The sequence below is a fragment of the Cydia fagiglandana genome, chromosome 23 (assembly GCF_963556715.1).
Source record: "Cydia fagiglandana chromosome 23, ilCydFagi1.1, whole genome shotgun sequence".
In the NCBI taxonomy this organism is placed as follows: domain Eukaryota; kingdom Metazoa; phylum Arthropoda; class Insecta; order Lepidoptera; family Tortricidae; genus Cydia; species Cydia fagiglandana.
This window is the reverse complement of record NC_085954.1, coordinates 5,501,043-5,519,289: the sequence shown is the minus strand read 5'-3', so window position 1 is coordinate 5,519,289 and position 18,247 is coordinate 5,501,043. Positions and strand designations below refer to the sequence as shown.

Below are 18,247 nucleotides of genomic sequence, written 5' to 3'. Positions count from 1 at the left end.
GATTTTAGGGGGCGGCAAATTTGGGTCAAAAATATATTTTATGTGCTGTTCAGATAGGGTAGACTAGAATTCATTTGTAAAATTTAAATAACAAGTATAATTTGTCGATATTCCCGCCCTCTGTCATGTCAAGACCTTTTTGAAGTACGGAACCCTAAAAATGTACCTACCATTTTCTCGAAAAAATTTCGCGCTCGCTACGCTCGCGTTTTCATTTAAGTACCTACATTGTTTGTGACCCATCTGACTACATTGTAAATTTGGGATGGTCGTCGATTCTTGTATCTTCGTGGTATTATGGGTTCCTTTTTTTTCCTTTTGAAGTAGGGAACCCTAACAATTTACCTACCTACTATTTTCTCGAAAAAAATTCGCGCTCGCTTTGCTCGCGTTTTCGTTTTACTAACTACATTTTATTGTGACCCATCTGACCATATCATTGAATGATAGCACAGAACCTAGTAGAACGCCAGCGGTAATGTCCACGCTATCAGAGCAGCTTCCGTCTACTATACGGCTCATATGCGTCTACCAGATAAAAAGCTAGCGATCCATTTGTATAGCATAGTCTTTCGAGCAGACTCAATGCCAGACCCGACCGAACTCCTTAGCTATATCCAGCCTGACTGCCAATGCCTCACCTTGATTCTCAATGGCCAAAACCCAGCGGTACCCACCGGTCACCGATCAGATCAGGCAAATATAAAGAGGTTGCATAGTCATTGAGTGACAAAAACGGCCCATATAAATCTATATCTAGAATGTGACATTTGTGACGTTACCTTATATGCATTTTAATAAAAAAAAAAAATAAAAAAAAAAAAAAATAACTTTATTTAGCTAAATTATAGCTCACAACTGCTTACAAGTAATGAATGATACAAGGTGAATTTAACATTGTAAATAACTTGTACACTTAAGTTTTTAAGGTAAATGCAATGAAACATTGAGTAAGCGTCATCTGATCCCCGTACTAGTAAAAACTGTATCACGGTGGAACAGGATTCCCCTTGTCCTTGTTTACATTAATTATCTAATTATTATAACATGCTTTTCTTATAGTTAGATATGTGGGTAAGTTAAACACAATAGAAATAAAACTGTTGGAAGTAACAAACAAGTAATCCGGTCGCAACAGTCGAGACGGGGCAGAAGGGCGCATGTCACTAAGGACTAGCACTAACATACGACTCTCCGCCGCAACGCGGCAGTGCGCATAACTAGTAAACATGTAGTATATGCAAAGTTAGCCGATCAAACTTATTAAACATAAATTATAGTATTAACTTAATATTTGCTATTGACTCTTCCGATTATTTAACTAAATGAGTATGTGTAAAGGTTTGGTTATGTATCTTGACACATGTGTGTGTGCGTGTTTGAGTGAATGTGTATGTGGGCGTGTTTAAGTGTATGTGTGTGTGTGTGTGTGTGTGTGTGTGTGTGTGTGTGTGTGTGTGTGTGTGTGTGTGTGTGTTGTGTTTGTGTGCGTGTTTCGGGTGTGTGTGTGTATGTGTATGCGTGCCTGGCCATTTACTTAGTAATTAGTTGTTCCGTGTTTTCATAGTTCAGTGACTTCATGTATTTTTCCAACATCAATTTACAGGAATATCTAGTAAGTTGTCGTAAATTTATATTTTTGTTTACTTTGTTGTAAAGAGTAGGGCCTAGAACAGTAATGAATCTCTTAGCGAACTTAGTTTTGCATTTAGGAACCGCGTATACAATGTCATTTCTTCTACGTGATGCTGAAAAGTCTGGTTGATTTTTGTGTTGCGTCAGAAGCAAGTGTTTAATAAACAATTGCCTTACTGTTAGAACACAGGAGTCATTGTAAATAGATGTGGTTGGGTAAAGAAAGTTTTTAAATAGCATGACTTTTAGTACCGCCCTTTGTGATCTCTCTAGCTGAAGCATGGTCGTTTTTGCTGCACCTCCCCAAATATTGATGCAATAACATATGACGGACTGGCACAGTGCATAATAAATTGAGATTAAAAGTCTCTGGTCACACACGTGCCTTAGTGTTTTGAAAACGTAGATCATTTTTCGAACTCTGTTAGTAAGACTGTTAATATGCTGTTGCCAGCGAAGATTTTTATCTACTTGTAAGCCTAGATATCTTATTGATGTAGTCTCAGTAATTGCATGGCAGTCACAGATTCTACTCCTATCACAGTCTACATGAGCCTTGATGGATATCGTACCCTCTGCAGGTCGATATTTGTCTCTTATACTGAAATTGATGAGCTTAGTTTTAGTTAAGTTAAGCGTGAGTAAGTTTTGGTTTAACCATTGTGTGACTAAATCGAAACCCGTTTGAGCAATACTAGTAACTTCTGACCAAGATTCTCCGTGAAACAATATAACAGTATCATCGGCAAAGGTTATTATTTGTGCGTTATTGAGTTTAAGTCTACAGAGATCGTCTATGTACACGAGAAAAAGGGTTGGCCCAAGGACACTGCCCTGAGGCACACCATAATTAATAGTTTCTTCTGTACTATATCGGTCTCCCACTCTTACTGCCTGAGTCCGATCGGTCAAGTAGTCCTGGAAAAGTTGCAACGGTAAACCACGTATTCCTTTATTTTCTAACTTTTTAATAAGTAGTGGGACAGAGACAGTGTCGAACGCTTTTTTCAAGTCTAGAAATATGCCAGTTGCCTTTTTATTTCTGTCAAGCTTATCCACAAGAAATGATGTTAGTTGTTGTGCTGCATCAGCAGTCGACTTACGCTCTCTGAAGCCATGTTGGTTAGAACTTAATAGATCATTATTTTCAAGGTATTTTTTTAGTCTTTTGTTAATGATTTTTTCCAAAATTTTTGCTATTGTGGGTAGTAGTGAAATAGGCCTGTAGTTTTCGATGCTGTCTCTGTCTCCAGACTTAAAAATAGGTACAACTATTGACTTTTTCAGGGCCTTCGGAAAGTTGCCTGTCTTAAAGCAAAGGTTGCATATAATTGTTATAGGAAGGGCAAGACTATTAAGTGCCAATTTTAGAAAGTAAGAAGATATTCCGTCCCATCCAGAAGAGTGAGTATTTTTTAGTGATAAGATTGTAGCCTTTACTTCTAGCTCATCAGTTGGTAATAGCGCCATTGATCTTAACGGAGTAGTATATGCAGGCATAGTCTCAACTCGATTGGACTCAGAAAGTCGAGTGCCAGTTATAATATTAGTCGCTAACTCTTTGCCAATATTGGTAAAGTAACTATTCGCATGATTTAGAGATTCTTGTGGTGAGGATTTTAACGTTAAAAGATGCATCTCATTACTATCAGTCTTATTAAAATTGCAAATATTTTTTATTGTAGCCCACTGTTTTTTTACATTTCTACTGTGTTCTTTGATTAAAGATCTCTGATACGCTCGTTTTAGGTTTTGTAGCATACGGTTGCATGTGTTTCTGTATCTTTTGTAAGTTATTCTAAGTATACAATTATCTGGATCCTTTTTGAGTCGTTGGTGGAGTTTATCCCGATTCCTTAAACAGCGGATAATACCTGGTGTTATCCACGGTTTAACATTGCGTTTCCTGTGAGACATTTTAACTAATGTTGTATGTTTTGTTAGAGTACTGTTGACGAGGTGCAGAAACATATTCGTAACAATATTAATGTCCGTTCCACTCAACATTGTAGCCCAGTTAACTAGATCCAATTCTGCTATAGCCGCGGCGTAATCAACTTTTTTGTGTGTTTTTGGTACATCTGATTTATATACATGCGCTTTGGAAAGTGATATCATGACTAACGAGTGATCAGTAATAGAGGAATCGCAAACTATTGTAGTATTTTTTAATTTTGTTTTAACCATACAATGGTCCAGGCAGTTACAACCTCTAGTGGGGAGTTTATGAGAAGGTAACAGTCCGTGTGACGCCAGCATATCCAGATAGTCGGGAGATCTATTGTCTTGTGTATTTTCAATTATATTTATGTTAATATCACCTATAAGAATGATGTTCTGGTATTGTTTTAGTGTCTGCAATAATGAATCAAGAGACTTTATAAAGTTATCAGTTTGTCTATAAGATGGGGGCCGGTATATAGAAACAATAGCAAATTTTTTACCCATTGTTGTGACAAGGCAGTTCGCGTCTTGGATTGAATCAGGTTCGGTTGTTTTAGACGATATGGCAGTCCTTACATAGACCACCACCCCGGCATTTTGATTGAGTATACGGTTAGTAGAAAATGTTTTATAGTTAGGTAACGAAGGCAAACAAGTATCGTCGCTTAGCCAACATTCAGATAATATAATGACGTCAACATTAATGTCTATTCGCGCAAGTAGCACCTGTAAATCATCGAAATTATGCTTCAAACTTCTTATATTTAGAGTCATAACTTTCAGCTGGTGTGCTGAACTAGTAAAAACATTTTTGCAACACTCTGGTTGATCCACCGCCACCGAATTACCGATATTGATACTCTGATCAATATCAGATGATAACAATATTAAGTCGGTCATGTTTAAATTGATATGATGTGGCTACGTAGTCTTCCACCGGTGGAATTACCAGAGGGCTGCTTAGGAAAATATTACAAGTGAAATGGCGTGTCTGAGAATGTTGGTGTGTTGTGTGGGAAATATGAATGAAAGAGTCAATAATAAACAAGAAAAACTTACAAGGTAACACAATAAATAGTCATTGGCACACAGATGCTGCCTTGAGTGCTTCAATCTGCTGCTCTGATTTGATCAGGATGGGCTGTGATGTATCCGTTTGTTTGACAAACACGTTTCCTTGTCGGGTCCAACAGTGTTTATAGTTATGGTTTTTACGAAGGTCACGTGCGAAGTAGTGAAGCTTTCGGGCTCGCGGAGTTAGAGATTCCGATACATAAACTAGCTGCTTCTCTCCTTCTATGTTTAGATTCAGCGTATTAAATTTGTTATCTGGATGCAATTTGTTATATTCTTTTACTGCTTGGAGCAAAGCAGTGCCTTGCTGCACCGTCTGGAACTCTGCAATTATTTGTTTTTTGTGAGCAGTCTTTAGACGCCTAACATGCTTGAGGTTATTCGGAGAGAAAGAAAGTCCCAATGAACCATGCATTACAGCAATTAAATTACTCAAATCTTCATTTCCGGTATCAGGAATATTTCTTATTTCTACCATTGCAGCACTTTGAGCCCTCTGCAAGGCTTCCACTTGTTCTTCAAGGCTGTTTATTTTTATCATGGCATTATCGTGTTCAGTAGACATTTTCTCATACTTGTCATTCAGCTTGTTGTACAGCAATGTCGTATCTTCCAGGATTTTCTCAATTTTGCTGTTGGTCTTGATGATTTCTTTATTTTGTGCCTTCAGGTCATCAATTGCTGCATATAACTTCGTATTCTGAGCATCCCTGTCGGCTTTGAAGTTGTTAAGCATCTCACGTATGTCTGATTGAAGTGACGTCATATCGTCGAAGTCCAAGCGGTTTTTCCTTTTTCTGACATTTACATTGGACGTATCCGCATTGTCTGACAGGTCAGGATTCGACATTGATTTATTGTCAATTGGTGTTCCCATTTGTTCTGCTATTTTTGCATATACTACAATCCTTATGCAAGCAATCGTCTGTTGCTTAGCAGATGTGTTGCCCACTGGGTTACACTGATTGAATACTATATTGCCGCGTAGATAAGGTTGATATTACTTTGAACAGTATTTAACTTTAAACAAAATTACAATATTGGAGCACTGTATTGACTTATCGCAATGAGCGACAGAGGTGGAATGATGGCTATGGTGGGTTGTACTATAAAATTAAACGCCTCTGACAGGAAAGTACTTTAAAAAACCTATAAGCGAGGCGGATAGGGGCGGCAAAATCGGCATAGCCTACGGGCGGCAAATATCTAAATCCGGCACTGGTCGTAGGTATAATGTATGGGCTCCCCTAAATTTCACGACTCTTCTCTTTCCGCACACTCTATTAGATAATGTTACTTAGCAGTAGGCGGTGCGGACTGAAGCGGACCATTATAATACATACCTATTTTAAAATTTTAAGATTTCTTCTCATGTGTGTACTATTTTCATCAAACGTAATAAATATGTAGCCAAAAGTAGCCTGTATAATCGCGCCGTATACTTTGCTTCCTATTTTTTAACATGCAAAGTCATAATTTTAACTCGATTATTAATGATGTTTACGTAATTATCATATTTTGCAATTTTTGTCTTGAATACAATATATTTTAATTTATACATTGTTTACTAACATTGATGTGTTTATTATTTTCGTAACTATGGCAACGTCAAATCTTTAAAAAATTGTAGAATGAAGGTTGAGTCAGTAACAAAGTGACAAAATTGGTCTTAGAGCATTTAATAACTGGAGTGGCCATTGAGTGCTTACTGTTAGGATTTAGGATTAGGGTTCCAAGCAGGAAAGAAAAGCTTGTTTTAACACCATATAGGTAATGTTTATTAATCTCAAGCAAAACTACATAGTAATGGCGTCTCATACGGGAAGAAAAAACACCTACATTTGTTTTATATTGACAACCGAATAAATCAAATATCATAGTCGTAGTAGTCTCGTAGGTATACTCTTTATTTTTTTGTTGACATTATTACTTACCCCTCTGCCGAAAAACACAATTGTGCAAACTTTTGTATGGACTGACATGGCTATTTGTACGTTACGTACAAATCATGTAGAAATAGCAATACATTTGACGTCCCCTCCCCCGCAAAAATCGGCAGACTGTTTTGTAAAGAAAATGACAGCGATGACATGTCCCTTCTAAATGCTCTTAGTGGATGGTAGAGGTAAGGAATACAATCTCCATGTAATTAATAATGAAAAAGTGTCCGTCAAAAACCTTAAGAGGGAAGTATACTACGTAATCGTCCATACAAAAAGAGAAAACGTTTTTCCACTTGTAAATACGGGCTTCCCTTTATCTTGCATAATATCGATTGTCCGAAATACACTTCGCATAGCAGGTTTCCCAGAAACATTTTTGACCGAATGATACTTTTGCATAATTGTATAATTAGCATAATTGTCATCTCGCATAACATTCATATGGCAGAATTATGAATAGCAGAATACTAATATCGTCGATTTTACATACGCAGAATTGTATGTAGCATAAATTACATTCCACCGAATTTCTTATGGCATATTGCTCATATTGCAGACTTCAATTTCGCAGAATGTTATGCAGCAGAATAAAAGTTCTGCCGAAATTGTTACCACATAATACTCATGTCGCTGACTGCACCTACACAAAAAGAATTGCTGCCAGAACTACAGTTTAGGATAGGTTAAAACTGCGACACCTTCATAAAAGGAATTGCTGCAAGAACTATAGGTTAGGTTAGGTTAAAACTGCGACCCCCCCGCGGGTTGCTCACCTTGTCGTGGTGGAGGGGCTTAGTAATCGTGGCTTGGTCACCCACGGTGAAGCGAAGCGGCAACCAGGGCCGGCCTGTTTGACGGTCGGGCTGGCCCGAGGAGGACGCTCCAAGTGGGCTTGTTAAGCCCGCTTGTGACGCGTTGGAGGTGGACCGTCGAGGAAGAGGAGTGTCGGTATTGCGGTGAGCCGTTCTCCCTATCCTCGGCGGCCGAGGTGGGATCGCAGGGGAAGAGGCGTGATGGTATTACGATCGCCACTCGCCCTATCCCCTGCGAACTTGGCGGTGCCGTTCCGCTGTAGCGGCGTTGGTGGGGCTGCAGAGGAAGAGGAGTGTCGGTGTTACGAAGTGCCGTTCTCCCTGTCCTCTGCAGCCGAATTGTGGTTTTGCGACAGACCCATAGACCTGATCTGTCGCCGGGCACCGGAGAACTTTCTGGCGCCCGTAGCTTCCTTGTGGCGGGCTCGGGGGGGTCCGCTACAGTGCAGAACGGAGGCGGAGGAGGAAGGCGCGTCGAACCATCTGGCGCGCCTAGAGTGAAGGGCCTTCGGGCATTTGTGAAGGAGCCGCTCGTGGGCGGCTGCCGCCGGTGGGGTCGCGGATGAGTACGCAAGCGTCCCCGTAACCCCACCAATAGGGCGGCGAGGCGGTATATGGGGGGTTTTTAGTGGATATACCGTGGGCCTCATCAGCCTAGACGGGAGTCCCACATAACCACTTGGGTCACCCCCCGCACCCGGGTGGTATGCGGAATGCATTTTCCCCCCTACAAAAAAAAAAAAGGTTAAAACTGCGACCCCTACACAAAAGAAATTGTTGCCAGAACTGTAGGTTAGGTTAGGTTAGAACTGCGACCCCTACACAAAAGGAATTGCAGCCAGAACTATGGGTTGATTAGGTTAGGTTAGAACTGAGACCCCTACACAAAAGAAAATGTGGCCAGAACCGTAGGTTAGGTTAGGTTAGAACTGCGACCCCTACACAAAAGGAACTGCTTCCAGAAGTGTAGGTTAGGTTAGGTTTGAACTGTGACCCCGACACAAAAGGATATGCTTCCAGAAGTGTAGGTTAGGTTAGGTTTGAACTGCGACCCCGACACAAAGGAACTGCTTCCAGAACTGTAGGTTAGGTTAGGTTAGAACTGCAACCCCTACACAAAAGGAACTGCTTCCAGAAGTGTAGGTTAGGTTAGGTTTGAACTGCGACCCCGACACAAAGGAACTGCTTCCAGAACTGTAGGTTAGGTTAGGTTAGAACTGCGACCCCTACACAAAAGGAACTGTTTCCAGAAGTGTAGGTTAGGTTAGAATTGCGACCCCTGCTTAATAGGAACTTTTGGGGTAGGTTGTTCATTGGTGAAGTAGGTTAATATTAAAAAAAATATCGATAAAATATTATTCTTATCAACACTATGCCAATGAATTATTCTGCCTAGGGAAATTGTGCGATAAGACAGTATGCCAAGCAAATATTATGCGACGTAATTTTTGGCAAAACAAGTATTCGATTATAGGATTATTCTGTAGCATTTACCTTGGAATTACCTCCTTCCTTTTTCTGTTCCTTTATTCCAATTCCTGCATTTAGCTTTCCAAGTCCGATCATTCTGATTTGCTTATTATGGCTCTGATCAAAATACTCCTTGTACTATATCTGAAATTCACAGACGTGCTTACTTCGGGCTATTATTTTTATAACTTTCCATATGCCCTAAGCCACCTCAATACATACCTTTAGGTTTTTCTAATTATTTTATATAAATCTAAGGGAATTTTTGTTAATATTATCGCTGTATTTTTCGGGATTCTTTCATTGTTTACATTTTGTAAGATGATTGACGTAACCCGTCAATCGGCTTTCAACTGTTCGGATTTCACCACTAAAAAGACTAGTATGTATACTTTCGGCAAAGGTTATTCAAAATTTTGGTAAAATCATAACTGGTACTCGACTATTTTTAAATTTCAAATCTTGTAAATCTGATTCTTTAGATGTTCTAAAGAATCAGGTATAAAAGCGGAACAACCGTCATTCTGTTCAGTTCTTCGTCAGCTCTCATCCGAGCATTTTCGCAATTAAGGGTCCGTGCGGGGCCAAGTGAGGCCCCGCACCTTCAAGAAACCCTCCTCTTCCTGGCGTAACTTACTATATAAATACTTTCACTATAAATTACAAACGCAAATCTACTACAAGCCTCTGATTTGGTGACCCTCGCTGAACGCCTGTGCGCACCCACCTTCACGCCGCGCGCCTGTGCGCGCCCTCCTTCACGCCGCGCGCCTGTGCGCGCCCTCCTTGACGCCGCGCGCCCGTTCGCGCCCTCTTCGACGCCGCGCGCCTGTGCGTGCCTGTGCGCGCCCTCCTCGACGCCGCGCGCCTGTGCGCGCCCTCCTCGACGCCGCGCGCCTGTGCGCGCCCTCCTTGACGCCGCGCGCCTGTTCGCGCCCTCTTCGACGCCGCGCGCCTGTGCGCGCCCTCCTCGACGCCGCGCGCCTGTGCGCGCCCTCCTTGACGCCGCGCGCCTGATCGCGCCCTCCTTGACGCCGCGCGCCTGTGCGTGGGAACGCGTTTCCCAGGCGCCGCACCCCGGGGCACCGTGCTACCTACCACGCTACTACAATTTCCCGGTGTTGTTGGACAATTTAAGTTCCCAGCCGTGCCATATTGACCCACCACTTATACCTGGAAAATAAACGTTACCTACCCCTGAGTCTTTACTTTTCATTTCTTCACCCTTCATCCTTCCAGCTGCTCAGTTGCGTGCTCTACCAATTCATTGGCAGAGCACGTAACGCGACAGTTTTGGCGCCCAATAGCTATTTTTCCAGACCTTTTTCAAAATTCCAAATTAAAAACAACATCCGTGTTTTAAAATTTTAAACCCTCTGGCTTTATTTTAGAACTCTAAATTATTATTTTTTTACTGTCTTTTAGTCAATATGGCACTTACCTTAACATCTAATCTAAATAACTTAGGCGATACTCTCTTTTTAACACTTTTATTTATTTATAACTTGTATTTTTTATAGTTCTTTACTTTGTTACTAATGATATTTTTCATTCTTCAGCCTTCTACTCGGCTCCTTCTTCTCCCCTTTCCCTTCTCCAAGCTCGTTCATCCTCCATTAATCTTCATTTTCCATATATTCCATTACGTGTGTGTGTGCTCATCCTGTAAATATTTCTCCATTTCTTAGGGTGGCTTATTCGCCAGGTGCCCCTTTTCTTTCTTTCTTTTTATTTTCTTCATCCAGAGCGGTAGGCCAACTCTGACAAAAAAATAAGCCTTATGGTCAAATACTTCACTAATTCTACTGTGGTAGGTCTACCCCTACCACAAACTTAAGTAGGCTCTCTAAACCTACTCTCTAATCGGCTCTAAACCGACTAGGGTACTTGTACATATTAACAGAGCGGTTGGCCAACTCTCTAAACAAGCCTTAGGTCATTTCATCTCATCACCCCTTTTCCAGTGGAGCGGCTGACTACTCCCTTCTATAAAAAAGCCTAGGTCATAGCGAGGACTTCTTAGGAGTGTGCGTCATAGAATGTGAACCACATCCCCTTCCTCTGACAGAGATTTTTGAATGTGTGATTATGATAGGTGATGTATGAGTGCACAGAAGTTCCTCGGTCTTTTCATCTTCTTCTTCCATTCTATCACTCATTCTCTCACCTCACTTCTCATACTCACTACGAGCTTGCTTTTCCTTCCCTCTCGACTCTTCTTCTGACTAACTGACTTACTTTACTTACATACTTTACCTACTTTCCCCCAACCTCTAGTTTACTCTCTCTCTCTAAACAAAAAAAAAAAAACTTTGCCTTATTAAGACTACGTCAAAGTTTTTTTTCCGAGGTTTTTGGGGTAATGTAGCATTTACCTTGGAATTACCTCCTTCCTTTTTCTGTTCCTTTATTCCAATTCCTGCATTTAGCTTTCCAAGTCCGATCATTCTGATTTGCTTATTATGGCTCTGATCAAAATACTCCTTGTACTATATCTGAAATTCACAGACGTGCTTACTTCGGGCTATTATTTTTATAACTTTCCATATGCCCTAAGCCACCTCAATACATACCTTTAGGTTTTTCTAATTATTTTATATAAATCTAAGGGAATTTTTGTTAATATTATCGCTGTATTTTTCGGGATTCTTTCATTGTTTACATTTTGTAAGATGATTGACGTAACCCGTCAATCGGCTTTCAACTGTTCGGATTTCACCACTAAAAAGACTAGTATGTATACTTTCGGCAAAGGTTATTCAAAATTTTGGTAAAATCATAACTGGTACTCGACTATTTTTAAATTTCAAATCTTGTAAATCTGATTCTTTAGATGTTCTAAAGAATCAGGTATAAAAGCGGAACAACCGTCATTCTGTTCAGTTCTTCGTCAGCTCTCATCCGAGCATTTTCGAAATTAAGGGTCCGTGCGGGGCCAAGTGAGGCCCCGCACCTTCAAGAAACCCTCCTCTTCCTGGCGTAACTTACTATATAAATACTTTCACTATAAATTACAAACGCAAATCTACTACAAGCCTCTGATTTGGTGACCCTCGCTGAACGCCTGTGCGCACCCACCTTCACGCCGCGCGCCTGTGCGCGCCCTCCTTCACGCCGCGCGCCTGTGCGCGCCCTCCTTGACGCCGCGCGCCCGTTCGCGCCCTCTTCGACGCCGCGCGCCTGTGCGTGCCTGTGCGCGCCCTCCTCGACGCCGCGCGCCTGTGCGCGCCCTCCTCGACGCCGCGCGCCTGTGCGCGCCCTCCTTGACGCCGCGCGCCTGTTCGCGCCCTCTTCGACGCCGCGCGCCTGTGCGCGCCCTCCTCGACGCCGCGCGCCTGTGCGCGCCCTCCTTGACGCCGCGCGCCTGATCGCGCCCTCCTTGACGCCGCGCGCCTGTGCGTGGGAACGCGTTTCCCAGGCGCCGCACCCCGGGGCACCGTGCTACCTACCACGCTACTACAATTTCCCGGTGTTGTTGGACAATTTAAGTTCCCAGCCGTGCCATATTGACCCACCACTTATACCTGGAAAATAAACGTTACCTACCCCTGAGTCTTTACTTTTCATTTCTTCACCCTTCATCCTTCCAGCTGCTCAGTTGCGTGCTCTACCAATTCATTGGCAGAGCACGTAACGCGACAATTCTTCAAATTGACATTATGCCATTGCATTATTCAGCTTTACAAAATTGTGCGAAACAACAGTATGCCATGAAACTTATGCAAAAAGTAATTCTGCGAAATGATGATTCTGCCAAGGGTCGATATGCGAAAATAAAATATGACAATAAATTTTATGCAACATATTAGTAATCCGTAAATACGAGTATCTTCCATTCTCCATGATTTTTAGTACGGTATTGATACAATGAAAAACTAGGTGTATGGGTTTTCTTTTTTTCGCTACTCTAGAGAGATTTAGAAAAATTATAAGCTGACAGCGTGCCCACTTTTTGCAAATATTCTCCCATAAAGGAATTTTCTCATAAAGTCATAAAGGATTCTCCTTACCTCTACCCTCCATATTCACGGCTACCATCAGTATATGTAACATTACTTTCTGTGCATCTCGCACTAATTTGCGAGAGCGAGATGCATAGATAGTAAATTACGTAGACGTGAGAAAATGTGTCAATTTTGTTATTTAGTTCTATAGGTGAATCCTAGAGGCGCTGTATAAAACTCCGATATAACTCTTGCTCTGTTTTATAGTATACTTAGAAAGGGACAACATCGTTTGGAGTGGAGTGAAGTTAGGTACATAAGACCGTAAAGAAACGTAAAACGTGACACACGGCACGTTTATTCACTGAAAGTAAGTGAAAAATACTCTGCCAACTGATAGTAGAGGCACTGACTCCAGCCAGGCGCGTTACATGCGCGTTGCCGAGCCTAAACAACAACAAATTATATTAATTGTAGATACAAGTCCATTTGCATAATTTTGTGTTTTTTTTTTCTATACTGGCAAATTTAAAGTTTTAATTATTTTAAGGTACCTAGGTATTGCTTGAGAAAGTTGCTTGAGAAACCAAGAGAAAATTCATTAAAAGTTTTATAATGGAGCATAGCGTTGTATGGATGCGAAGCATGGACCATGACACAAAAAGACAGAGAACTACTCAAGAACTAATCAAATGGACAGAAAGAATCACAAATGAAGAAGTGTTAAAAAGAGTAGGAGAGAAAAGGCAACTGTTGAGGACAATAGAGAGTAGGAGAGGGAAAATGATAGGTCATCTTATACGACATGACGCTTTTATAAAAAACATAATAGAAGGAAAGATTGAAGGCAGGCATTGAGAGGAAGAGGAATGCCGAGGATAAGCTACATAACACAAATAAAAGAAAAGGTAGCTGTAATGTCGTATAAGGAAATCAAGGAGGCGACCCTGGATAGAGTCAAATTGAAATGGAGAGAGCTACACCGACAAGAGTATAACTTTTAAATTTACGACGAGGTATTGCTTGGAGTTTGCCCTTGCAAATATACCTAATCTAGTTTCCATGTGATTTTTCTACGGCATTTGCTTTAGTAAAAACGTGTAACAATTTAATATAAAAACTATAATTTTGCGTTAGTCCTGCGTTAAAGTTCAAAGCTTCAAATGTAAATGTAAACATATTTGTTGTCAACTGTACCGTAAGTGGGATATACCTAACCCTCATTAGGCTAGCATATTTGGGGACTACCCAACCCTCTCACATGACAAACTATATCGACCTTAACCTCATAATAAACTACTTAGTCACTAGATTCTTGTTGTAACTTTGTGTGCGTAGTAACCTTTTTTATTCATACAACTTTTTGTTAGATATTTTACATTTCGTCCCTTTCCTACAAATACTTAAGTCAATATGACAGATTAAGACAAACTATGCAGAATAGGGAACTCTACAGTCTACATATATCCAGCAAATTTTATGAAAAACTGGTAAAGACCAACGACAAAAAAAATCAGCCCTCTATGTTCGTTTTTAGGGTTCCGTAGCCAAATGGCAAAAAACGGAACCCTTATAGATTGTCTGTCCGTCTGTCCGTGTATGTCAATGTCACAGCCACTTTTTTCCGAAACTATAAGAACTATACCGTTGAAACTTGGTAAGTAAATGTAAGTAAAAAAAAAAATTTGGGGGTTCCCCATACTTAGAACTGAAACTCTTCAATTTTTGCTGCTACGGAACCCTTCATGGGCGAGTCCGACTCGCACTTGGTCGCTTTTTAATTTTTACTCCCGTGTTTACGAATATTTAGAACTTCTGATCTTATATTTTATTTGCTCAACGGATGCTCGGTTATCTTCATAAAACCTGTACAAGTACATTCGACGTCAAACATATGTTTACACTTTTGCGCCTTACTCCCTTATAATAAGGCGAAAAGGTAAACATATCTTTGACGTCGACTATATTTAAGTATAGCGAGTCTAAACCGCTTCATTACGAAGTCATTTAAACATCCTGACTAGACACAAACGATCATGCAAGGACGTCTATTATTAGGTATGGTTGCGTGTTTCAGACGTATAATTACATTTGTAATTGTTGTAGATAAAATAGTATAATTAAATGTACGAAATATTTTAAGCTTTGATGTATAAAAATAGATTTGTTTTTGTCAAGTTTGTAATCAGGTCTAAGTACATAGATAAACTGATAAAACTTACCTACATGGTTTTTTCGGGTAATAACGGCACATAGACCCATACCTTACTGACTAAGATACAGCATATTAATAATTTGACCATACAAAAAAAAACGATTACAAAGACAGAAAGAAACAAATAAAAATACATTTATTTACGTCAAACTAAACCATTAACTGGTTTAGTTTGACGTAAATAAATGTGACGTTCCACGGCAAAAGGTACCTTATGGCGGCTGGCGCTTACGTCGCACAGCGCCGCAATAATATTGGAGCAGCGTTAATAATAGCGTAAGCCCCAACCGCCATAAGGTACCTTTACCCGTGGGACGTCACAAATGTATTTTAGCTAGCCGCTTTAGGGTACCTTTGGCCGTGGAACGTCACATATCTTTACTATTTCATATCTAGTGCATCTCTAATTAATTTCCCGAATCGAGCCGATAGGCACGTAGGTACCATGTGCTACTTACCGCATTAGGGCGGTAAAGTAGCACCACCATTATGTACTGTAAAGTACCTACAGGGTGATTCAGGAGACATGAGCAGGACTAACACTGCGCATTTCTTAAATTATAAGCAACTGTTTCGTATCAGTATTAGTGAGGTTAACGCTAATTTTCTAGGCGTGTTGAAAAAAAAAAGTTATTAATTTATTTATGACATGCATGGTCACCCTACAATTAGAAGACTAAACTACCGATATTCTGTGTCAAATTAAATGTCATCACGGTCCGGTTACTTTTGAAAACTCGTATCTCACTCAAGTTTGACAGTTTATTTTCTTCGTAATCATAATGCTGTCATTACGGTTAAAGAGGTTTTACGTTTATTAATTAGGTCTTGTAGGGTGACCATGGTTGTACAGAATTGAATTTGCCCTCGCCAAAAAGTAAAAAAATAGGAAAAAGTGTGGTTGTTTCACCTAAATACGACGGTGATCGATCAATTATCAGTTACTGAGTGTGCAGGATTAGTCCTGCTCACGTCTCATGAATCAGCCTGTATTTCACATTGGCAGCACTAATAATACGTGAAATAGATGTCATTCGTGTAGTTAATTTATTTAGGCCACCTGTATCTAGCCGAATGAACAATATTTACCCATGAAAGCCGACAACAATGTCATTCTATTTCATTTGAATACACATATGAATCGAAATACATTCGCATTCAAATCAAATTTTCATGGAATATCGTGATTTCCTGCATAAATATTGACTGGCAAATTGTTAGGATATTTCTATCTATATGAGTTTTCGTTTCAATCGCAATAAAATAGTTGTTTGCACTACTGTAGTAGTTTAGCATGCAGGATGGGAACGCATTGGGGATATGTGGGGTCAATATTAGCATGAAGGCAAAAAAATATTATTGATTTATGTTTTAAGATATAAATATTGTGTCTATAGTTCATTAGGGTTCCGTACCCAAAGGGTAAAACGGGACCCTATTACTAAGACTTCGCTGTCCGTCCGTCCGTCCGTCCGTCCGTCTGTCACCAGGCTGTATCTCACGAACCGTGATAGCTAGACAGTTGAAATTTTCACAGATGATGTATTTCTGTTGCCGCTATAACAACAAATACTAAAAACAGAATAAAATAAAGATTTAAATAGGGCTCCCATACAACAAACGTGATTTTTGACCAAAGTTAAGCAACGTCGGGAGTGGTCAGTACTTGGATGGGTGACCGTTTTTTTTTTGCATTATGGTACGGAACCCTTCGTGCGCGAGTCCGACTCGCACTTGCCCGGTTTTGTTACTTTTTTTAGCATTAGAAATAAGGTAAACAATCTTGATGTGTCTTTTAATTGAAAAACACGTTTTAAAAATTAATTACGCCAAAAATTTAACAATTATGAATCTAATACGATCATTTATATTCTTCTGCTTTCATAAGTAATAGTTTTTGATTTTTAAAAAGCGTTTTTCAATTAAAAGACATGTCTAGATAGCTTACCTTCTTGCAAGTTCTTTCTAATGCTAAAAAAACGAACTACAGCTAGTCTAGTCAGTCTCTAATAATAAAAATACTGTATTTATTTATTTTCTTTGGAAATGAATGGCTATGCTATAAGTTCTCATGTTTATTGTATATTATTTAATGTAAACGCTGTTGAACTTCTCAATAAAAAAAAATGTATTGAATTCTAAGACAAATTGTGCGTTATGAAGAATATGAAGCTCCCAATAACTTGTATAGTGCTTGTCAATTTTCTTCCCACATACTTATCTTTTGTGACGTACCTGTTTTAACCCTTTAACGAGCATAACGGTGTCCGATACACTAATATGAACGCTATTATTTGGAAATAAAGTTCAAAATCATTGTGGGAAATATATTCCCACTTTCTTAAAAAGGCTTAAACTACCTAGCAGTTTGCAAGATGTTGGGAATCAACTTCTTTGAGCGCCCCGCCACGGGTTATACGGGATGAAAAATTGAAAGGGACTATTATTAGTCCCGTATTTCAATTTATATCAATAAAATACAGTTTCAATATGCAGTTCCTCGTATTTTGCATACAAACTGTACAGATTCATGGCGTGTTTAATTTCCAAGTACATTTCCCAGTAATGTTCGTGATTAAGAGTTCATGTTCAATTATTTTAATCTCAATCCACTTTATTTTCTGGCTGTATGCCAGTGTCTGCTCACAATTCGTATTTAAACCTACGGTTTGTTAGAGTATTGGACTGAATCGTAATGGAGTATGCAAAAGTATCGAAGTCGGTCAGCGATGCATTATAAACTGTAATATAAAGAAGAGAAGGTCCACTATTGCCTGTAGCGTTTTATCTCTAATTTGTGACTCTGCAATATCCTCGGAAAGAGTCGGAACGAAAATGATATGCTGCGGCGATCTGAGGTCGCTGAAGTAAGTGAGTAACGGCCCGATTCGAACTTTAAGATACATACGTCAACACAGACAAAACATCCTCCAGACTGAGCATAGTCGCGCTACCCCCTCTGCCACGCATACGGTAATTTTACTCCATGTTCGAGTCGAAAGTGTCTTTGTGTGACGTCCATGTCTTTGAACGGACACATCTAATCCATATCGTTTCTAAATCTTAATTGATGTATCTTAAAGTTCGAATCGGTCAGAAAGATAAGAACAACCAGATTTTGTTCCGTGCACTATATCCGTGTGTCATGGAGGTGGGAAAGCAGAAAGTTACGAAAGGCGTTTAGCACCAAGCGTAGGGGAGAGAAGTCCA

At 40.1% G+C, this 18,247-nt stretch overlaps 2 protein-coding genes across 2 annotated transcripts in view; both read right to left on the bottom strand.

The window, feature by feature from the left end:
* LOC134675923 (kin of IRRE-like protein 2) overlaps positions 1 to 18,247 on the bottom strand; it is a 645,800-nt gene that overhangs the window by 561,467 nt on the left and 66,086 nt on the right. The window lies entirely within an intron of this gene.
* LOC134675983 (uncharacterized) lies at positions 1,509 to 5,720 on the bottom strand. Its single transcript, XM_063534295.1, has one exon. It carries the CDS (start codon positions 5,528 to 5,530, stop codon positions 4,658 to 4,660), a length of 873 nt encoding a protein of 290 aa, XP_063390365.1. The 5' UTR covers positions 5,531 to 5,720; the 3' UTR covers positions 1,509 to 4,657.

What these genes read in the sequence shown, in the direction of transcription:
- LOC134675983 (XM_063534295.1), bottom strand. Translation starts at nt 5,530, where the DNA reads ATGGGAACACCAATTGACAATAAATCAATGTCGAATCCTGACCTGTCA.